The 23,262-nt window shown below is 52.5% G+C and overlaps 1 protein-coding gene across 1 annotated transcript in view; it reads left to right on the top strand.

The window, feature by feature from the left end:
* The window catches only part of TBCD (tubulin folding cofactor D), a 174,320-nt gene that overhangs the window by 122,942 nt on the left and 28,116 nt on the right, over positions 1–23,262 (top strand). The window contains exons 12-18 of the mRNA XM_017879152.1: positions 69–154; positions 8,168–8,248; positions 11,009–11,082; positions 12,571–12,688; positions 14,526–14,586; positions 16,031–16,053; positions 16,794–16,825. Coding sequence (XP_017734641.1) covers positions 69–154; positions 8,168–8,248; positions 11,009–11,082; positions 12,571–12,688; positions 14,526–14,586; positions 16,031–16,053; positions 16,794–16,825 — 475 coding nt within the window. The remainder of the gene's footprint in view (positions 1–68; positions 155–8,167; positions 8,249–11,008; positions 11,083–12,570; positions 12,689–14,525; positions 14,587–16,030; positions 16,054–16,793; positions 16,826–23,262) is intronic.

Here is a 23,262-nt window from a genome sequence, read left to right as displayed (position 1 = left end):
TGGAACTTGGTGAAATGCCTTTGCTCATTCAAATTCTTCTTTTCCCCCCAATTTCACTTTCTTATTAGGGCACTTTCCCGCATGGGATTGATATTTTGACCACAGCTGACTATTTTGCGGTCGGTAACAGAACCAACTGTTTCCTGGTTATAAGGTAAGTTTTTAATGTATATCACAAAAATAGAATATCCTAAAATCAGATTGGATGTCAAAATCAGCTTCCACCATTTTCTTTTTTCATCCTGTAATGTCCACTAAATGTAACGTAGTTTTGTGTGAAAATTAAAATGGAATTGGGACAGTTATTGAAACTTGTGTTTCATGTGGATTGGACTCACCTCATGCTTTACTCGCTAGATGGGAGACATTTACTCATGTGTTAAAGAGGGGCTCAGCTTCAGGAGTGCGACCTTGCCGTGAGTGCTGTCCCTGCTTATGATTTCTCTCCTAGTCGCCCCGTTTTACCCGTGCCGCTTCTGTGCGGGGCTTGGAGTTTGACAGGAAGCAGCTGCAAGCACGGCCGCGCCTCCTCCTGACACTTCCCTGCTGGATGTCCTAAATGCTTTCCCAGTTTGAAATCTTGGATTAGAAGGGACTGTTTCTTTTTCTGTTGTTTCGGTACTGGAAAGTGTTTTGAAGTTGAAGTTATCTGTAGATTGTTTGTGAAATGAGTAAGAGGTATTTTAGAAATCAGGTTAGAAACAAATATTTAGCACCTCTAATTGCAGTTTACAGAATTATATCAAATTGTTCTAGTTGTATAATTAGGTACTGGGGAGGTTACTTCAGTTGTCTTAGTTGATCCATCGCAGCAGAAATGCGAGAAAGGGTGTGACTTTATTTATTTTTGGAGGTGGAGTCTAGCTCTGTGGCCCAGGCTGGAGTGCAGTGGGGTGTGACTTTATGAAGTGATTTATTTGCCTTAAATTAGGGCAAGAAGCATGCCCAGTGCATGTTTAACATTATTAACCATTAAATACCTTAAAGATCGATTCCCTAACAGCCCTGCTGTGTAGACCGTGCAGAAAGGACGTTTCTCCATCACCAGCCTGGGCAGAATGTTCAAAATGTAGTGTTTGAACCTCTTTCCCAGGAAGGATCTTTGAACACGTTTATCTGTATTTTCATATCCTTTCAATTTTCCTCAACATTTAATGTCCTTTTTTGCCTTATCAGTTCTTTCCTATTAATACTTGGCCGTATATTTTATGTGGAAAATCTACTGGCCTGGTGCGGCGGCTCCTGCCTGTGATCCCAGCACGCTGGAGGCCAAGGCAGGCGGATCGCCTGAGGTCAGGAGTTGGCGAAACCCCGTGTCTACTAAAAATACAAAAAGTAGCCAGGCGTGGTGGCAGGTGCCTGTAGTCCTAGCTACTCAGGAGGCTGAGGCAGGAGAATCACTTGAGCCCAGGAAGCGGAGGTTGCAGTGAGCCGAGATCGCACCACTGCACTCCATCCTGGACCACAGAGACTCCATCTCAAGAAAAAGAAAATCTACCGCCTTTTCCCGAGGTTCCTGGGTAACATACCTGACAGCTAATGGAAGCTTCAGCATATTTTGTTGCTGAGGTTTCCAAGTCAGCCTAAAACTCACATGTAATTAGCTGTGTGCGTTTCATAAAAACATTTGCCAACATGAGACCTGGGTCCAGGCATGTCTTCCCTCAGTGTGTTTGGCTTCCTCATGATGCCAGGCCCTGCGTGCAGACCAGATGCCACCTTGTGAGGACACACCGGCAGGCAGGCCCCTCCAATCCTGAGTGCAGCATCACGGGGACCGGCGGTTGTGGCTGCACCCTGTACCCGAGGCCTTGGGGTGAGGGAGGCAGTGGTCCTGTTCAGCAGAGGGCATGGGATTGAGCACAGCCCAGCAGGGAGGAGAGTTAACAAGGCCCTGGGCCCTGGTGGGGAGCTGTTGGGGGCCTCTGAGCCATAGTGAAGAGTGTGGATTGTCCTGAGGTCCTGGCACTTTGATGGTCAGGTCTGTGTTTTGAATATATCACTGTGGCTGTATTTGGTGACTGGAAATAAGGAGAGGGCTTGGGGGCTCTCAGGAAAGGGGAGAGGGTTGGGGGCCTGGAGGTGTGCCCACTGGAGGAAGGTGGGAGTCGCCAGGGCACTACAGAGGGTCTCAGGGCAGTGTTGGTGTCGCTCCGCAGGTGGAGGGCACAGCCGAGGGCGACAGTGTCGTTGAGTGTGAGGAGGTCGGGGCTCAGCTTGTGCGTGCTGGCCTGTGAGGAAGCTTCAGCCGTGCTGACATGGAGATGTTTCCTCTGCACATTGGAGTTTCGGACACACAGACTGGAAGTGAACTGATGGACGGGCCCCGGGAAGACTGTCAGGCGAGACGAGGAGGACAGGGACCAGCCGTCGCCCCGCTCTCCTGTTTATCGTCACAGCCGCGTTGAGGATTTTTATAAATGTTAACATCTGTAAATTCGTACCTATCACCACAATCAAGACAAGAAAAGACCCAGGTTTCCCCTTGCCCTTTTGGGGTCCCTCCCCTCCCACATACCCTTCTTCAGGCAACCCTGGTCTGTTGCTGTCACTGCAGCTGTGTCTGCGTTTCCCAAAGCTCCGTGTGAATGGGTTCAGGCAGTGGGCGCCCTCCTCACTCACACTGGCTTCCTCCGCTCCGTGCTTCCTTCAGACTTTCCACCTGTGGGGATCATCCACAGAGCCTCCAGGGCCAGGGATGTGGTGCACAGCGTCTGTCTCCACTCACCTGGTGAGGGGCTTCTGGGCAGTGTCCCGCCTGGGTTATCACAAATGCAGCTGCGGTGAACGTGTGTACACGTCTGTCTTTGGCCTGCTCTCTTGTTGTCTGGCATAGATGCCCAGTGCTGGGTGGCTGTGCTGTAAGTTTTTTTTGTCCTTTTGAGACAGAGCCTTGCTCTGTCACCCAGGCTGGAGTGTGGTGGCACAGTCACGGCTTACTGCAGCCTCAACCTCCTGAGTTCAAGTGATCCTCCCGCCTCAGCCTCCCGAGTAGCTGGGACCACAGGTGCACAGATGACAAATCATGTTGCCCAGGGTGGTCTTGAACTCCTGGTCTCAAGTGATCCGCCTGCCTTGACCTCCCAAAATGCTGGCATTACAGGCATGAGCCACCACACCCTGCCTGTAACTTCTTACGAAATGGCCACATGACTTTCAGCGTGGTGGTGCCATGCACCCCCGGGGCTGGGTGATAGCCTGGGGTCCGGGGTCCGGGGTCCTTGCCGGCACTGGGGCTGTTTGGTCTTTCAAGCTTGGCTGCTGTCAGGGGAGCAGCTCACTAACTTGTGTCTAGTGACTGATGATGCTGTTTCAGTCATCATCCATTTCAAGGGCGTGTTTAACAAATCTTTCGCCCATTTATTAGGTTAGTGGTTTTCTTCCTATTGAGAAGTTGAGAATTCTTCATGCATTCTGCATACAATTCCTTTTTTCAGATGCTTCCTTGCTACATATTTCCTCCCACTCGGTGGCTTTTCCTTTCAGTATCCCGTATATTCCTCAGTCAAAGCCTTTTTTTAAACAAAAATCAGCTTTGGGCCGGTCGTGGTGGCTCATGCCTGTAATTCCAGCACTTTGGGAGACTGAAGTAGGCAGATCACGATGTCAAGAGATCATCCTGGCCAACATGGTGAAACCCCGTCTCTACCAAAAATACAAAAGTTAGCCGGGCGTGGTGGCACTCACCTCTAGTCCCAGCTGCTCGGGAGGCTGAGACAGGAGAATTGCTTGAACCCAGGAGGTGGAGGTTGCAGTGAGCCGAGATCGCGCCACTGCATTCCAGCCTGTTGACAGAGCAAGACTCTGTCTCAAAAAAAAAATAAAATAAAAATAAAAATCAGCTTTATCTTTGTACATCTACTTTATTACATGTAGTAAAATCGCCAGTTTTCAATACGGGTTTCAGTATGGCGGCGGGTGTGGCAGATGTGAGCCGTTGAATGACCACACTGTGGTCAGCATGGTGCACACGACCCTCCCTCCGGGAGGCCCTGTCCTGCCGGCCCTCCTGTCCCTGGGGTTCCACCAGTTTAGAATCTGCAGGTGGCTTCCTTTGTCAGCTCCCTGCCTCCTCAGCTCCCTGTGTTTCGGGGTTCCTCAGTGGTTCTTGCTGCGTGGTCGCCCCACCAGTTGAGGGGCTTTGAGCCCTGTGGGTTTTGGTGCGAGCGCATGGCACAGCTTCTGTTCTCCCTGGCTGTTTTTCTGTCAGAGTGAGCAGTCGTGAGGACTTTGGGTGTTTTGGTCTTCCTGCTGTTGTAAATTTCCTTCTCTGATTTCCGGTATCTTCAGCATTGAGTGTCCTTTTAAAAATATATTTTGTCGTCTTTTGCTTTTCAATAGTTTTTTATGTTCGTATCGTATAAGCTCCTCAAAGCAAGGAAACCTCAAAGTCAACTGTTTGCTTCTGTGTTTCCTGAATTGGTGAATGACATCCCGTCCACAGACTCAGCTCGCTTGCTTCTCCTTCTCTCATTGCCCACACGTGGCTGGTGACCTAGGTCTGCCACTTCCACATCCCTAATAGACCTCAGACATGCCTCGTCCTGGGACCCTCTCTATGCCATCACCTCACTTCCGGCTGCCTTTGTCTCGCAGAAGCCTCCGAGCTGACCCTGCACCCTCACGCCCTGACCTCTCCCATCCGTGCTTTGCCTGTGGGTTCTGTCTGGTTTGCTCGTGGCCAGAGTCCATTCTCTTTCACATCTCTGCCTGCCCTGGCTCCCTCCAGCCCCTCCGTCTCTCCCACCTTCTGGTGGATACTCACCTTGGTTCTCATACTCTTCTCCTCTGGGACCTTGGGTGCCCAGGACACACCCCTTTTTCTGCCGCCTTGGGCCAGGGACTCAGGAGCGTGTCTTCTTCAGGGTCAGTTGCTAGTTGGTGCCCGTGCCTGCGTGAGCACTCAGGTGGCCTTGCCTCTATCTGCTGCTTTCCATGAAGTCACTGGCCTCCTGCCTGCTTCTCTGGAACCCTGCTGTTTGGGACACCTGCTGCTGGGCTCTAGGACGCAGTCGGATGCACCTGCCTTCTGGGCGTGCGGCCCAGGGCCCCTGCAGCACCTCTGTGCCAGGCTCCTGGGTGACATGGTTCTCGGCGTCATGGCACTGTTTCCCACAGCCCGTCTGCTGCCTGATTTCTCAGGTTTTCTCAGTTTCTTGCAGGCTGTTTCCTCACCTTCCAAGGGGCTCTGTCTCTATCCGCTTCCTTTCTCTTATCTCCCTGGCTGACTTTCCCAGGCAGGTACCTTGCAGCAGGTGCCTGTCTGCCTGCCCAAAGTTCACGCTCATGCCTGGGCCCCTCTGCAGTCAACGTTCTTCCTGGGCCCCGCTCCTCTGTCTGCTCTCGGGTGCTGTGGTGGAGGCCGTGGCAACACAGGTGGGTGGCGGTGGTGGCAGGTTCAGTTAATCCGTGCAAGCAGCTGGAGTTTTAGATAAATGAATTATAGAAACCACATGGTGTAAAATTGAGAGGGGACAGGAGTGATCGGGGAAAACCAAACCTGTCTCTCGACTCTTCCCGGTGCCGCCATCATGCCTGGTTTCCTGCGTGTCCCAGACGGTCTGCTCCTGTCGTGTGTGGACCGACCTCTGAGCTCATCAGCAGAGGCTGGCTGACGTGAGAGCTCCTGGGTCTTAGAGACAATACAGCCCCGGGCCACCGCGGCAAGGAAGGGGAGGGGAAGCCCCATCTGTTCTCTCACCTGTGCTTCCCGGAGAGCCTTTTGCGTCTGGACGTCGGGCGTGATCTTCATGGGTCCCCCTCGTGGCCTTTGAGTCCATCCAGTTTTTTGCTGTCATAAACAGGGTGAATGTTTTTGTGTCTGCAGTTCCTCACCTTTGCGATTATTTTGGAATGGGTTACCGAAAGTGGAGAGGCTGGACCCGAGGGTCCGCATGTTCTCAGTTTCCTGCACGTTGCTGGCCGCCGTCCACTGGGGCTGTGCCAAGTGCTGCCCGGCAGGCTCAGTGTCCTTCTGCTTCCCGCAGCTCTGGCTGCAGACCCCGGGGCTTGGGCCGTTGGACAGCTGAGCAGAGCTTCCTTTTCTTTTCCTCCGTGCCGGAGGCTGCACCGCTTCAAGTAGTTGAAGTGTGTGTATGTTTTCTGTAAACTTTTTGATGATATTTCTGCTACACTATGTTTTTTTATTGATTCAGAAGAACTTGTTTATTTTAGGGAATCCTCCTGTTGGTAAGACCAGTTGCGGATGTTTTTTCCAATTTTGTTGTTTGACTTTTGACTTTGTTTTTGGTGTTTTCCTGGTAGACTTTGTTCAGCATATGTGTTTGTAGGGATCGATTTCTTTTCTGGCTCTGGGTTTTGAGTCATAATTAGAAAGGCATATCCTACTTGGAGATTATTTTTTAAAAGTCTTCCATGTTGTTTTCACAAGATGTAACTTTCATTTTTGAGACATAATTTGCATGCTTTCAGCTGCACCTGTATGGAGTGGATGGTTGTGGAGGGGCTGACAGTGTGTCCACCTGTGCCACCTACATCTTCCTTGGGAGTGGAGCTCCCACCACTCCACGGCCACCCTCCCTCCTCCCAGCCTGTGTGCCGCTGCCCCGCCCTCAATGTGGAGCAGGGCTGCCCCTCGCGGAGGGTCCTATCCACGGAATCAGAGGGAACACACTCCTGTGTGTCAGTGTTCTTTGCTCAGTGTAGCGCGCCTGGGGCCTGTCCGCAGTGTGTGTGTCCACGGTGTGTGTGTCCACAGCTCCTTTTCGTCGGTGAGTCTTTGCTCAGCGCAGCGCGCCTGGGGCCTGTCCTCAGTGTGTGTCCTCAGTGCGTGTGTTCTCAGCTCGTGTGTCCTTAGCACGTATGTCCGCAGTGCGTGTGTCCTCGGCGCGTGTGTCCTCGGCACGTGTGTCCGCTGTGTATGTGTCCACAGCTCCTTTTCGTTGGTGAGTCTTTGCTCAGCGCAGCGCGCCTGGGGCCTGTCCACAGTGCGTGTGTTCTCAGCTCGTGTGTCCTCAGTGCGTGTGTCCTCAGTGAGTGTGTCCTCAGTGCATGTGTCCGCGGTGTGTGTCTGCGGCGTGCGTGTCCACAGCTCCTTTTTGTGGTGAGTTGTGTGCAGCGTTCTGTGGCTATACAGTTTTTCTGTGAGTTTGCCTGACATTGGGTTATTTTGAGTTTTTGACTCTGGTGAATAAAGCAGTTGTATATATTTATTTAGAAATCATCTTCATGTGGATGTGTATTTTCATTTCTTTCAGATAAAGAGTTAAAAGGGAACTTTTGTATATTTTATAAGAAACTGCCAAACTGTTTTGCAAAGTGGCTCTGGTTTTCCCACATCTGTGCCAACACTTGGTATTTGTCAGTCTTTTAAAATTTTACCCATTCGAGTGGGGGTAATGGTTTAACAATTAACATTCCTGGCTGAATACTGATGTTGAACATCTTTTCATGTGTTTATTGGCCTTTTATTTATTTTCTTTTATGATGTCTCTGTACAAATTTTGTGCCAATGTTTTGTTTGGGGTTTATCTCTTTATATTCTGGTACAAGTCAGCTTGCCTGTTGATTTTCTTGAAAGTTTTTAACAGCTTAAGAGGTGTAACGGGGACACGTTCACTGTGTATGGAGTGCAGGGGTTTACTGAAGTGCAGCTGGCATACGCTAACCAGAGCGCACAGCTTCCTGCGTGTGACGTAGGCATGCACCTGTGAGGCCTGAGCACAGCCGTCACCCTGGAGCCTCCCCGCGTCTGCTCCCTGTAATTCCCGCCTCGGTCCTCCCCCACCCTGAGGCCACCACTGATCTGCCTCTGTGGGTGTGGATTAGTTTGCACGTCCTTGAATTTTGTGTGAATGAAACAAAGCCGTGTGTACTCGTTTGGCTTCTTCGGCTTAGGGTAGTTGAGATTCAGATTGTGTGTGTTGCTCCTGAGTATTCGATTGTGTGGATCAGCCACGGTTTGTTTTCTCCGTAGATGATGTCAGGACGGTTTCCAGTTCTCGCTGTTGCACACGCTACACATGAAGCTGTGTGTACAAATGCTCTTTTCTTTTGCATAACTGCTCAGGGGACATGGCTGGATCATGTGGTAGATTTGAAGAAATGAGCAAACTGGTTTTGAAAGTAACTGTTCTGAATTCTCACCCGCAGGCAGTGAGTTCTCACTCTTCCACGTCTCACCACCTCTCCGTGCTGTCTTTTCCAGTGTGTATGTTGCCGGCTTTCCTGAGTACACCCAGCCGATGATAGACCACCTGGTTACCATGAAGATCAACCATTGGGATGGGTAGGTTTTCTGTTTGTGTTTTTCTAAGAGTTTTTTTTTTTCCCCCAAAGGAGAGATTCAGTTGAGCTTATAAGCCTTGAGTGTATTTTCTCACTGTGGATGTCGTATTTTAAAATAACTTCTGAGAAGTAATATGAATTCCAGTCTTCATGTGGATGTGTTGGGTCATGGTCTGTGTCCAGTTCCACTTCTGGAGACCTTGGTCCAGTGTGTCCGACGTGTTGGTGTTCCCATGTGAGGGCCCACGCTGGTATGTTGCGGAGTGCTGCTGTGTCCGAGGGGGCGCGGGTGGAACTTGAAGGTGGAGCCTCTGTCGTCTCCCTCAGCAGGCGGTGCTTCCCCCGACTCTGCTCCACGTGGCTCCACAGGTGGTTTCTGCGCTGTCTGCTGGGAGTCCAGCAGTTTTTAGTGGCCGTTTTTTTTTTTTTTTTGAGACGGAGTCTTGCTCTGTCACCCAGGCTGGAGTGCAGTGGCCGGATCTCAGCCAACTGCAAGCTCCGCCTCCTGGGTTTACGCCATTCTCCTGCCTCAGCCTCCCGAGTAGTTGGGACTACAGGTGCCCGCCACCACGCCTGGCTAGTTTTCTGTATTTTTTAGTAGAGACGGGGTTTCACCATGTTAGCCAGGATGGTCTCGATCTCCTGACCTCATGATCCGCCCGTCTCGGCCTCCCAAAGTGCTGGGATTACAGGCTTGAGCCACCACGCCTGGCCTTAGTGGCCGTTTTCATAATTACAGTAGCAGCTTCAGGGTTTCCTTGCATTTCATAGGCAGTTAAATGTGTCTCAAAGGAAAAGCGAAGTGCGGTCTGGAGCATAAACAGAGTGTTAGTACCATGACCACTGCCCTGAGGAGGTCAGGGTCTCCTCCTAGGACAGTGCCATGCTGTGGCACTCCTCACGGGAGCCCTGAGGAGCGGCAGGTGCCTGTGGGTGGAGGTGGCTTTGTGAGGGTGCAAGTCCAGAATCTCAGTTTCAGGGTTGGTGTGACGTGGAGGAGGTCCTTTCTGATCCATGAGGGATGTGTTTGCTGCTGCCTGGGGAGAGGCCCAGCTGCCTGCTGTGGTCCAGGCAGGGCTCTCAGGGCTGGGAGCCTCTGGGAAAGGAACTCCTGGGTAGGTAGCACTCGGGCTGCCGGGGGAAGACCCTCCCTTCCCTTCCTGGTGATCGTTTGCTTCCAGAGAAGGGTGTGAGTTCCTGACCCTCGGGGTGTCCCTGCACGTTACACCAAAGCTCTCACCATTAGAGTGAAAGGTCCCCTAAACCAGACCTGGGGAAAATGAATGAATTAGTCAGTTGTATCAGCCGACTAGTCAGTAACATCTTTAAAACCAAAGTTACAGATGTATATCCATGGTGTCAGAGCTGTGGGACTCTCCAGCTGTTACTGTGTCGTCTGTTTCTGCCTCAGTTCTCTCAGCCTTTCCTTCACGTGTTTTGGGCGGGTCACTTATTGGAGGCAGGTACACTTGCGCTTTTTGCCTCTTCCTAATGTACTGACCCTTTATCTTTATGGAACGGCCCTCTTTGTCTCATGTTAGATTTCTTGCCTTAAAGTAACTGATGACTGGTGTAGTACCTGGGTTGGCAAGCTTTTCTTTAAAGGGCTAGATAAACATGGTAGATCTCTGTTCCATATGCTTTGCTTTATTTTATTTTAATTTTATTTAGTTTACGTAACCTTTGAAAAATGTGAAAACCATTCTTAGCTGAGGGCCGTCCTTACAAGACGCAGCCTCGGGCTGAGCTTGTGGCTGCAGACTGCATTGCCTCCGCGTCCCGGGTGCCTTGTCTGTCCCGTTCCCTCAGAGTTGCGGGCGATGGTCTGGTAGACGGCATACAGTTGGGTGTTGCTCAGGGTGCGGAGTTTCCTGGCACATGAAACGCCACCTGCCTCGAAGAGCTCTTTGTTTACTGTTGGAAGTGGACCCTGAGCAGGGCCCTCGGCCGACACCGGAGGGGCTCTGGCAGGTGGTGCTGCCAGTGTGGGTTCTGCCCTCGTGCCTCGTTTCACCGTGGTGCTGTGGGTTTGGTGGTTTTAAATAGTTAGAATACAGACACCTGCCTTCTGCATGTTTTCACCTTCACGTTTTGCTTCTTTGTTGTTACGTGGTTGCCCTCATGATTTTAAAGTCATGACCACTTGCTGTTCCATCTGGGTCTGGAGGGGCTGAGGGCGCAGGCTCTGCCGTTCACTCCCAGCTTTACCCTCTGCCTCTGTGTGGAGCTCTGGAAAGAGAGGTGGGCTCAGGAGGGGCTCTGGCCTCTTGAGCTGGCCCTGGGTCAGCCTTCTGCCATCTCCGTGTTCAACCATTGGGTGCTTTCAGTGTGTGTCTGATGAGGCACTTACTGGATGTGTGCCCCAGATTTGGTGGGTGAGCCTTAGAAAATTCCTTCTGTTCACCCCTTGTAATCCGTGGAGGGGCTGTTTCACATGACTCTGTCTCAGACTCGCATCCTCTGGGTAGTGTGGGGGTGGGGAGGCCGGAGACCCAATTGCCACCTGGCCCTGAGAAGGAATGGCACCTGTGTCCCAAGAAGAACCGTGGTTAGCCGTGTGACCTTGCTGTGGTAGACTGTCCCTGTCGTCTGTTGGAGTCGGAGGTTCTTGTGCTGGTTTGTGTGTGTGAGTGAGTGAGCCTCTGCCAAGTGGTAGGTTGAGGACTGATGTATGTCGTCTTCCTCACTTTCCTTTTATGAACTGAATAAAGCTAGAATCGTCCAAGTGAAGGCACTAACGATGTTCTCTCCTCACTCTCAGGGTCATCCGAGAGCTGGCTGTGAAGGCGCTGCACAACCTGACCCAGCGAGCACCCGAGTACAGCGCCACGCAAGGTGGGTGTGTGTCGTGGCCGGCCTGCGGGCACCACGCTCGCGCACCGCAGAAAGGCCTGGGTTGCTGGTTTCAAAGTCTGGGGGCTGAAAATAAGGTTCTGCTTCTGTCTTGGTGAGAAGCATCTGAGGAACTAGCTGTGGACTTGGTCGGGGGACAGGCTGTGAGGACGGATGTGGTGAGTGGGTCCGCCTGCGTGGCAGGGAGCCACTGGACTATGTTACGTACACCAGAGCCCGTGTGGTCCCGCCAGGCGCCTGACAGGCAGTGCTGCTTCCCTGGTCTCTAGTTGGCTTGCACCTGCCACACGTGACCCGCCACACGTGACCCGCCACACGTGACCTGCTACGTGTGACCCACCACATGTGACCTGCCACACAGGAATGCACTTTGGAATTGGGCAGGGTGTATAGAAAGAAAGGGCCTGAATGGGAGACTCAAAGTCTGCCCAGGACTAAAATCACCTTGGAATGGCTCAGCTAAGCCTGCACTTCTTACACTTCATCAGTGAAGAGAGAAATCCCATTTGTTCTGTCTCGTTCTTTCTAGTTGGAATAAATAATCATCTGACTTAAATGTAGGGAAGAATACCACATTTCTCAACATTACCCTCACTCCCCTGACATTTATTACAGGGGCTCCACTGGAGGCCGGATTGTGGCTGTTCGGTGGAGTTACTGATGTGACGCCTGTGTTTCACATCCTGTGTTTCACATCCTGTGGGGGTTGTTCATTCCTAAGGGATCTTTCAGCTTCATGATCTGTGAACGAGGCATCCATGTCACGGGTTTAGTGTGGTGCTGCCCTACTTCCAATGCATAATTAACCCTTGCTGACACTGAGGGGCTCAGCTTTGTCCTCTGTCTGGTTGAAGAGCACGGACACCCAGGATGGGATTGTGACCTTTTGTAGATTTCTCTGATTCTCGAAAAACCAATCACCCCCAGCCGCCACATCTTAACCTCTCTGATTCTCAGCCCATTGCAAACCTGGCAGCACTTGGGAAGGCTAAGGCTCAGGGAGCTTGGTTTCCATATGCAGGTGTGGCAGAGCCTCCTCCCTCTGCAGCCACGAGGGTTCTGAGGAGTCTGTGCTTTCTGAGCAAACTCAGAGTAGAGGCACCGCCCCTAGGGCAGCCCTGCCTCTGTCCTGCTCCGCCCCCTCCACCACCCAGGCAGCCAGGCAGAGCCCCTGCCAGGACCAGAGGCCACCCTACACCGACAGGGAAGGCCTGGGGAGTGTGTCCTCCTCTTCTATGCTCCCTCTCCTGTCTGAGTTACCCACCCCGTCTGGGGCACTTGGGAGCACGCAGCTGCCTCTGTCCTGTCACCCTTGGTGTCTCGGAGGCCATCTGCATCACCACAGGTGCCATCCTGGGCACTGGGGTGATGACCCTGAGGGACGCCACTGTTGGCATGTGTGTGTGGTCGTCCCACAAGCTGTCTGTGTGTGCACGCTGTCACCTGCCCTCTTGGCCCTGTCTCTTGCAGTCTTCCCGAGGCTGCTGTCCATGACGCTGAGTCCAGATCTACACACGAGGCATGGGTCGATTCTTGCCTGCGCGGAGGTTGCTTACGCCTTGTACAAACTTGCAGCCCAAGAGAACAGGTAGGAAGAGCGGGTCTCGAGGAGACACAGGGCTCCGTTCCTGATCCCCTTGCCATATAATTATAGTGCTTTCCAGTTCGGGGCTATCTCATCCCTTCTAATTTTTGTTTATTTGCACCAGTGGACCAGTTGTTAGGCCCCAGGTTGTACTGACGGAGTGTGTAAGTGGCCCTCTCTCCTGACAGTCGTGCCGGGGGTGGACCACCCACCTCTCTTCAGCGGGGTGCGTCACCCAGATGGGTTGGGCGTCTCCCCCCAGTCACTCTGCCCCTGCTGCCTCCTTGTGCACCTCCTGGCCTCAGAGGTGACGAGTGAGGTCATAACAGCAAAGGTCCTTTTTCCGAGATGGCATCGAGCGACTTGCATGTTCAGTGTCCTTTCTTCATCACGTTTGATAGTTTAAAATGCCAGAGAGCATGCACTTTTCTTTTGAATTTTTCAGTTGGCTATGTTTGTACAAATAATAATAAAGCATGAAAAATACGGGGTCACTGGGAAGTTGTGTGCAGGAGGCTGTAAGGCATTGACTGTCTTACGTTTCTTCCCAGTTGACTCTTCCTCAAAAGTAAAAACTCCCAGACTTACCATAGTGATGGTAACCTGGTTCTCAGACTCCAGTTTGAGAAACGATTTTAAGTTATGCCCTGTGCATTGAGAGAGTTCCTGGCAACGGATTGAGAGCAGGGTATGGGCCCACCTCCCGCCCCAGCCTAAGGGAGCTCTGGTCAGTCCTGAGCTCAGATGCACAGTGCGACTCCTTCAGGGACGCTCGCTCGTGTGGGTGTGGCTGATGCCCGTGCAAGACCTGGCCTTTATGGAGCTGCTCTGTGGTGGTGGAAGAAGGTGCATGGAGTGGGGTCTGGGGAGAACCAGGCAGGAGCTCCCAGGGTCCTCCAGTTGGGTCCCACAGAGCCTGCGTTATTCCCCCAGCAGTGAGATGTGACCTCACCTGTGAGGTGTCTATCAGGGAAGCACGTTTGAGCCTCATGCCCAGGCCAGCCTGGGGTCTGGCTATGTGGGCACCTCCACCTGGCACAAAACAAAATTCCAGACCCCCAGAAGGAAAGCAGGTGACCGGAGTAAAGCACACGGTTTGTGCAGATTGAGCCAGCGAGGGGGCCTCATCAGGCAGGGCTTGGTGGGAACCCTGCTGGCATTCAGGCCCCCCGATGCCAGCCCAGGGCCGATCTCGCCAGGGGCCTTCCCTCGGATGGCAGCAGACATGAGCTCTCGTCTCAGCCTCACCTGGACGTGTCTGTTTTCCAAGGTGGTCACATTGGCAGGGGTCACAGCTTTAAGGGGATGTCCCAACATCCTCTTCCTTTGACCAGGCACTGCTTCATCTAAAGTCATAAATGGGCCGGGCGCAGTGGCTCACGCCTGTAATCCCAGCTCTTTAGGAGGTGGAGGTGGGGGGATTGTTTGGGCCCAGGAGTTTGAGACCAGCCTGGGCAGCATAGTGAGACCCCATCTCTAAAATGAAATAAATACAATAAAATAAACAAAACAATGCAATACAGAACAATATAATAGAATAGAATAAAAAAATAATCAGAGGTATGCCCTGCAGAGGTCTCTGGGACCCACCGGGACCTGAACAAGATGAGACTTTGCTGAGCCCATGCTCCTCTGAGTGTACCCGGGGTTAGGGTCTTGGGGGGTGTGACTTCAGCCCCTCCGAGTGTACCCGAGGTTAGGGTCTTGGGGGGTGTGACCTCAGCTTCTCCGAGTGTACCCGGGGTTGGGGTCTTGGGGGGTGTGACCTCAGCTTCTCCGAGTGTACCGGGGTTGGGGTCTTGGGGAGTGTGGCCTCAACTCACTGTTTGACCTTCTACAGGCCCGTCACAGACCATCTGGACGAGCAGGCAGTGCAGGGCCTGAAGCAGATTCACCAGCAGGTTTGTGTGCAGCCTCTGGGTGTGCCCCTGGGGAGGCATCACAGGGCCTCCCACCCTTCCCAGGCAGGGTCTGCAGTCCTGGTGGCCACTGTGCTCCATCGGTCCTGGGCTCAGTGGGGGAACCTGGGTGTGATCGCTCTGGGAACAGGCTCTACGCTGGTGTCATGCTTGTGAACAGCCACCTTGGGGGGTTGCCCTGGGAGAAAAGACTCCCAGGAAATGAGTGCAGACTTTCTGTGCACGTAGCCAACATGTCCTCGGTCTCTGAGGAAGGCTTATGAAGCCAGTGCAGTCAGTGAAGGTTTCAGCTGCAGCTGGAGTGCGGTTTCCCTCTGGGGCGCCCGGCTGTGGTCCCAGGATGGAGCGCGCAGCCAACTGTGGGTGGGGATGTTGGGCCCCGTGCTCTCGTGGAGTTGGGCACACAGAACAAGCACAGAAGCCTCTAGTTTCCAGCCGTGCACCTGCAACTGGGGTCTGGCGTCTCCTGAAAGTAAACCAGAATTTTGTGTGTGCATTTCTCTGGGGAGATGACGTGTTCATCTTTCTGGGCTTTTAGAGATTCTCAAAGGCTTCTGTGACCCAGAGATAAAGTATGAACTATGGATCTTGGTGTTACAGGAGAATATAAAAATCATTCACAAGGGATTACATGGTTTACTGTCTGTTGTTCCAGATAGCTTTATGTTCTTTAAGATTCATCTCGTGAATTCTTATCCTATTTTTGCCATTAACTTGCTTTATGATTTTGGCAAAGCCACTCTGCTTACATTTTTCACTTTTAAGGTGGTGTCTGGCCTCCCCCCTGACTGAGACAAGCATGGCTGCAGAGTGCAGACGGGGAGGTGGCCCCGGGCAGCAGCCATGAATGTGGCCTCCCCACTGAGGCTGAGCCATGGCTCCCTTTTCCTGTAAAATATAGGCAGTAATAGAGCCGACCTCCTTGAGTTTTTGTGAGAATTAAATAATATATTTTAAAGAGTTTAGGAGAATATTTGGCACAGTGTGAGCATTCAGTAAATTTTAGTAGTAGTGCTCATCACAGTGTGGCTTTTTAGCTCTTTTAAAGAAAAAGAAACATCAGCATCCTGTTGGGCACAATTACTTTCCTGCCGGAGGGCTGCCTGGGTGAATTCTGTCAATCCCTGGGACCAGAACGCAGGTGGCTCCAGCTCCCTGCTCTGGCCACCCTCTCCTCCGGCCACCCTCTCCTCCTTCGCTCCGTGCCTCAGTTTCCCCTTCAAGGGAGTGCTGGGCCTGTCTGGAGGTTAAATGAGGCCATCTGCGTCGGTAGGTGGGCCTCCGTCCCCAGCCCCCTAGGCGGCTCTCCTGGCTGGCATGGCGTCTTCTGCCGTTTTCTCTTTGTTCTTATTTTTGGCAATTGTTAATGTATATGTATTATTTTAAAATTTAAATTATTAAATAACTTTCAGTTTTTTATTTTCAGCTCTATGATCGTCAGTTATACAGGTGAGCTTTACAAAACCAAAGTTCTTATATCTGTGTCCTAATGAAGAACTGTGCTGTCAGGAGCAGCCGGGACGGATGTGTTCGCTCCCCTCGCTGCCTGTGTGTGTTTGGGTTGAGCGGCTGTCACCTGGCCCATTGATGGAGGTCTGTAAGGGCCTGACCTGGTTGTGTGTTTGGGTTGAGCGAGTGTCACCTGGCTGGCTGTTGGAGGTGGGTGAGGGTCTGACCTGGACCCGGCCCGCTGTCAGAAGTGTGTGAGGGTCTGACCTGGTTGTGTGTGGGTTGAGCGGGGGTCACCCGGCCCGCTGTTGGAGGGCAGGCATCCCAGACGGGCAGAGCAGCCGGGAGCCCTGCCTGGCTTCGCTTGTGGTAGAACTGCAGTGCGCTGCTTCTCTAGGCTGGATGGGGCTCTTTCTGGCATCTGAGATTGCTTTTATAAAGTAAGAGCTGAGCGCTGCTTGGAGTTACCTCTGTGATGGGATACCTGTCGGGAAAAATTAAAATTAATGTCCAGGAAAAATTAAAAATTAGCATGACCCAGCTAGGATGGGAGGCCTCCGGAAGATGGCTGTACCACGTTTTTTCCTTTTTTCATGAAAGGTCGCTCATGCTCAGTAACACATTCAACTAGTTCTCATTTTAGTGCTTTTTGGAGCCCGAGGTTACACTGGCAAGCATCTTTCATGGTGTTTTGTACGTCAGGAGGTTCTTCTAATTCTGATGTTTTCATTCCTTTTCAGGGGTCTGGGAGGAGAGCTCATGAGACAAGCAGGTAGGTCTGAAGGCTGAAGGCTGCAGCCCTTTGCTGCAGCCATTGATGAGGGAGGCATGCTCCTGGCGTGCAGGGTGGCCCATTGGCCTTCCAGGGTGCAGGGCTGGGTGTGTTTCTTCTGTGGAGGCGGCAGCTGTGGTGTGCCTGGTGTGCCCAGTGGTGCCTACAAGAGAGAGACTGAGAGATTGAGATTGAGAGAGAGAACAAGAGGAAGTGTGAGCTGGGAGGGGTTGCACCCAGGAGCCGCTGGTTCTGGAAATTTCTCAGGAAGCAGAGGCAGCTGGGGCAGTGGGGCCAGTGCTCGCCTGTGGACCCAGTGGACATTGCAGATCCCTCCAAGCACGGCCCCAAGGTGGACAGAGCAGCCCCGGGCCTGCCCTGGTGGACTCAACAGTGCAGGGACCCAGAGCTGTTTTGGGCGAGCACAGGAAGCTCAGGCGGGGGCAAGAGGAAAGCTGAGCAGAGGCGAAGCTCCTTACACGCCCGAGTCCAGGTGAACATCTGCGCCTGATTCCCAAGCTTCTGATACCCACCGGGGGTTAGCACAGTCGGGCAATGCCTCATTTCTCTTTGCTGATTCTTTCTGGTGTGTGAGGAGGGAAGCATAGAACACATTTTAGACAGTTCCACAAAGTATTAAAGTGAAAGCCTGATTGCATTTCCCTAGACATTCCTGATGGCAGCAGCCAACCCCAAGGGTCCAGGGAGCCGGATCCCCCCGACACAGCTCCCAGGGCCCTGCCGTTGCGGACGGCCCAGCCCACGCCACCCTTAGCCCCCCGCTGTGAAACTGTGAGTGTGAGTGTGAGTGTGGAGGCACAGCTGGTGAGGAAGCTTAGAAAAATTGCTGTTGTGTGCAGACTTTTGCTGATGTCTGTGTGGTCGGAGCAGAGGAGAGTGGGCTGGGGTTTGGGGAGCCCACGGCCGGATGTCAGGGCCATATACCCGCCTCTTGTGCTTTCTGTCCACACCTCCCAGCCCTGACCTGATGGGGACCTGTCCAAGGTCTGCAGCCATCTACCTCCAGCCAGGCCAGCGGGGCTTCTGTACTGAGAGCAGCCAGCTTGCGTTTCTGCTGGTGTCAGCTCAGTGTTCTCGTGGGTTTGATGGATGTCACGGGAAAGTCAATCCTGGAAACGTGAGCCAGTTTCTGTCAGCTGACGTTGGAGGCGTGGGACTGCCGGTTCTGCGGGTGGTCCCTGCTGGCTAAGACCGGCGTGTCATGTTTTGCATGTAGACGTGGTCACTGTCCCTCAGATGCCTCCAGAGCACGTGGTGCAGGGCTGTCACCTTTCCTACGTACCCATGGGTGCCCGGAGTTGCCTCCTTAGTGGGGTCGAAACCATCCCCCACGTATCGTGGACAGCTGGTGACCTGTAAAAAGCCATTTCTGGATCTAGGAGCTTGGCTTGGGATGGGATGGGGTGGGGTGCTGGGTGCTGTCAGGGGTTCACTGTCCCCCAGTTCCCACCCACGACACAGGTCGTGCCCTGGAGATGGCAGTTGGAGGCAGTCCTACGACCTTCACACGGCCTTCACATGCTCCTCGTGTGCTGCGGGGTCTGCTTTTAGGGTCGCCCTTGGTGTTTGAGCAGTAAGTCTGCACAGGAGCCCCTGCCCACCATGAAAGAGGGGGAGTTAAAGGCATTCCGAATCCCTTTGGCCTGCGACGGAGTTAAAGGCGTTCTGAGTCCCCATGGCCAGTGGTGACAGAGTTGAAGGCGTTCCTAGTCCCCGTGGCCCCCGATGCAGTTGAAGGCGTTCCCAGTCCCTGTGGCCAGCGGAGTCAGAGTTAAAGGTGTTCTGAGTTCCTGTGGCCAGCGGCGACAGAGTTGAACGTGTTTGGAGTGCCCGTGGCTGGTGACGCCTTCCTGGCTGCATTTCCTTTACCCTCCTGCTCTGTGAAGCGGGGCCCATCAGGGAGGTGCTGCTCTGTAATCTGCTCTTCTTCTTGAATGTGTGGTTAGGGCAGCTGCGTTGATGGCCCCCAGGCTCCAGAGTGACCGCCGCTTAGGGCTTCTGCTGGGTGTTGGCCGCTGTTGGCCGCAGGGCGCCGTTGCCTGTGCATTGCTGCCACCTACCCACGATGGGCAGAATTGTCGCGAGCTCAGAAGGAAACCACGGAAAAACCGCAGGTCCTGGAGCCTCCGTGTGGTCGTCGCCGGCAGCTTTCCACGCCACATGCCTGCCCTGGGCGTGAGGCTGCATGCACAGGAGTGCTGCATTTGCACTTAGCTGGGAGAGGAGGGAGTGTTGTGGGTTCTAGTTGGGCTTTTCGATGATGGTATTTGGAAAGACTTGATACAAAGTAGCCACTCTGTCCTGTCCCTTCCTCACCCACCACACCCACTGCTCCCTGCTGGCAGGCCTTGCAGGCTGCCCAAGTAACCGAGTCACCGTGGAACGTAAACACTGATGTGCTTTCTCCGGGTTTTTAAAAGGCGCCCTTACCACGGTTTTGGGGTTTGGCGTCTTCACGCCATCCGGGTTCTCAGTGCTCTAAAGGGTGGCGGTGGGCTATGGTCAGTTGTTGGGGGTGCTGGGTGCAGGGTGGTTTCTGTCTGCCTCTCTCCATCCCCAGCTCCAGCTTTCCCCCCGTGCCCTCTGCTCTGGGACACGTGTGCTGTTGGGGTGCATCCCTCAGGGTTCACTGCGGGGCATGGATGGCTCAGGGGCATCGTGGAGGAGGGCGTCTTTGTGGGAGGCATCCCTGCTCTGGGCCCCCTGCCAACCTCCAGCTGTGTCTGCACCATGAGTGTGTTTGCTGGAGTCCGTGTTCGCACTCCCTTACACCGCTGAGTGCAAACTCATCATTCCTGCAAATGTGGCCTCGCACCGTGGTGGGCGTGTCCCCTGGAAAGCTGCCCATGCCCTCCCTGGGGGCCCCTTTGCTGCCTGCACTCCCCAGCTGTGGCCACAGCTCCCTGCAGCTGGCCCTCCTTGTGCGGCTTCTTCCCCTCCAGGGCCTTTGCTGGCCCCAAGAGACTCTGTGGCCTGCAGGCTCTGAAGCCAGCTGTGTCCCTGGTGACCCTGACTGAGCCTTGGTGTCAGCTCAGGGTTTTTTCTCCTCCTCGTTCAGTTTTACACTTCATAGGAAATTTTCCCTTTCAGCTTTCAAATAGGCATAGTTCAGAAAGTGAAATAGTTCTGCATAGCGTCTGTGGTCTCAGCCCCGCATCTCCCAGTCCCACACTTTTATTTTTCCAAAAGCAACCCTTTCAGTTTTTTAGCTGTCTGTTTTCCTTGCTTCTGTATTTCTGCGTTCTGTGTGTTGCGTTCTGTGTGTTGCGTTCTGTGTGTTGCGTTCTGTTGCGTTCTGTGTGTTGCGTTCTGTGTGTTGCGTTCTGTTGCGTTCTGTGTGTTGCGTTCTGTGTGTTGTGTTCTGTGTGTTGCGTTCTGTGTGTTGCGTTCTGTGTGTACACAGCTGTTTCCTGATATCCTTAGTTTCAGATGTGCTCTTTCAAGTGAGACGAGACTCCAAGCTTTTGTCGGGGTGAGAGATCCGTGGGTTCATGGGCTGCATGTGGGAGACGGGGAGGGGCTGCTGGTCACTTTCTCACCCAGGCCAGATGATGGTGCCCTTGCACCCGAGGACGCTGGCACGTCGGTGACATGCCGCCCGCAGGAGCGCCCAGTGCACCCCGGCCACAGGTACCCCGGAGGTGTTGAATCACAGATTTCTTCAGATGTTTTTTGCACATTTTGTGGGAAAAGTGGCTCAACCCTTGGGAGTTGTCCGAGTCCCATTTGTTCCCATATCAAAGACATGTCGTACAGGTTGGCCTTTGTCATGAATATTCACATGAGAGGGGTTGAGCATCCTGGGTATCCTCAGCGCCGCCCGAACTGAGCTGCTTCCCCTGGTGCCAGGAAGATGAGCGTCTCCTCATCTCCATCTTAGACTCAGTGGCTCTTGCATTTCATGCTTTAGGATCAAAGGAAAGAAACAGGAGCTCTGTTTAGTAAAGCGGAGGTGAAGGAGGGGTCCATCAGTCAGGGTGGGCTGTGTTTTGCTCTTGAAACAATCCCCAAGTTTCAGTGTCTTAAAACCACAGGTGTTTTTTTATCCTGCTCACATGTGGATCACTGAGGGTGGGGGCCCGGAGGAAGAGGGTCATCTGGCTCTCGCAGCCTTGCACCAGAGGCATCAGGAGAACCAGGAAAAGTTCTTTCCTCTCATGCCAAAGACAGGAGGGAAACCAGAGGCATCGGTGAGCCGCAAGTTGGCCACGGGTGTGTGGAGGATCGTGACTTAGCAAGCTGGGATACGCTGTTAATGGACTTCTTGCTGTGGGGGTGAGGGCTCCGTGCTCCGTCCCAGATGTCCTGAACACACCTGCCACCTCCCCTGTCCCCTCAGCAGAGGCATCACCGGTGCTGTCGTGCCTTTCGCTTTTACTTCTGTCTTAAATCACACAGGACGTTATGTTGTTTTACGTAGTCGGAGTTCATTCGAATTTACATGTGTAGACACCCTGTTCTCTTGTTCCATGGGAATTCACTGGGATTTACCCACACAGACACCTGCTGCTTCTCCTTGTTCTGTCCTGCATTTCTCACCTTCTAAGAAGACCATTTTCACTTTGCCTGGAGAACACTCTAGTGTTTTCCGTATTATGTGTGCTGGTGGCACCCACTTATTTGTTTATCCCAAAATGGCTTTTTTCCACTTTTTTTTTTGAGACAGAGTTTCATTCACTCTTTGTTGCCCAGGCTGCAGTGCAGTGGTGCGATCTCGGCTCACTGCAACTTCCATCTCCCAGGTTCAAGCGATTCTCCTCCCTCAGCTTCCCAAGTAGCTGGGACTACAGGCCTGCACCACCACACCCGGCTAATTTTTGTATTTTTAGTAGAGATGGGGTTTCACCATGTTGGCCAGGCTGGTCTCAAACTCCTGACCTCAGGTGATCCACCCGTCTTGGCCTCCCAAAGAGCTTTTTTTTTTTTCTTTTTTCACTTTGATTCTTAAAGGTTATTGTTGCTAAGAATGAAACTTGACTTTGCATTTCTTCATTCACTTGTGTTTTGGCACTTTAAAGATAATAGTCTCTTGTTTTCTGGAGAGGTTAGCCGCCAGTCTACTTGTTACTTTATTGGAGACAATCTTTTAAGTTTCCCTGGCTTTTTTTGAGATTTTATCTTTATTTGGTTTTCAGCACTTTTACCGTGATATTCCTAGAACAAGTTCCCTTTGTGTTTATCTGACTTGGGGCTCCAGGGTTCATACTTGTTTCATAATCTGTATTTTCTGTCGATGTTTTGTTCACTTTACAAAAATTCCTACCCATGATCTCTTTGAATATTGTTCACTGGCCTCTCCTCTCCTTTTAGGACTCATTACCCACTTCTCATCTGGATCTCACCACACTTAATTCTTTACGCCTCTTACCTCTCTCCTCTGGTTTTGTCTGATTCAGTTTGGACATTTTTTTCCTCTTCTTTTTTTTTTTTTTTTTTTTTTTTGAGTTGGAGTCTCGCTCTGTCACCCAGGCTGGCGTGCAGTGGCACAATCTCAGCTCACTGCAACCTCCACCTCCCGGGATTAAGCGATTCTCCTGCCTCAGCCTCCCGAGTAGCTGGGACTACAGGCATGTGCTATCACACCCAGCTAATTTTTGTATTTTTTGTAGAGATGTGGTTTCACCACGTTGGCCAGGTTGGGCTCGATCTCTTGACCTTGTGATCCACTCACCTTGGCCTCTCAAAGTGCTGGGATTACAGGAACATTTTCTTTGACTTAAATTTCATTCTCACAAATTCTTTCAGGTGTGCCATATCTGCCATTAAACGCATCCTTGAATTCTTTTTTATTTTTCAGAACTTCTATTAATTTTTTATAGTTTGCATATTCTTAGTTTTCATTTTTTTCACGTCCTGGAACATATTAAGCATGGTTTAAAATCTTTGTTTAGTGTCATCACCTGGAGCCTCTGTGGCTGTTTCTGAAGGATGGTGTATCATACACGAAAAGCGTCTCCCCCAAGCCACAGGAACAAAACATTACAGAAATGCTTTGAGGCCTGGGATGTTCTCTCCCAGAGAGACTTGACGTTTGCTCTTGACGGGAGGTGGATGCTTGCTGTCGGGGTCACCTCTGTCGGATTTCAGGATGTGAAAGGGGTCAGTGCTGGGCTGGCCCACGTTTTACACCTATTTCTAGGTGTGGTCCTCCGGGTTCAGAACTGTGGTGAGGGCTTTACCAGTTCTCCCTTGGTCGTCCTGGAGTCCCGTCTTCCTGCTAGCTGGGGACGCTCCTGGATGCACTGTTGAGGGTTTCTGGTTTTTGTGGCGCCCCCTGGAGTCAGCCGTGAGCCGGGGCGAGTTGGCCCCCGCCGCGCCGTCCCTGCGCCGTCCCCGTCAGGTCCTCGTGAGCTCTCTGGTGACTGCAGGCACTTCCTGTGTGTTTTCATTTTGTCTAGCTTTTAAAAATGTCTTAG

This window comes from Rhinopithecus bieti, unplaced genomic scaffold (assembly GCF_001698545.2).
Source record: "Rhinopithecus bieti isolate Rb0 unplaced genomic scaffold, ASM169854v2 scaffold_9899, whole genome shotgun sequence".
NCBI classification, from domain to species: Eukaryota; Metazoa; Chordata; class Mammalia; order Primates; family Cercopithecidae; genus Rhinopithecus; species Rhinopithecus bieti.
This window is presented reverse-complemented; position numbering and strand designations above follow the sequence as displayed.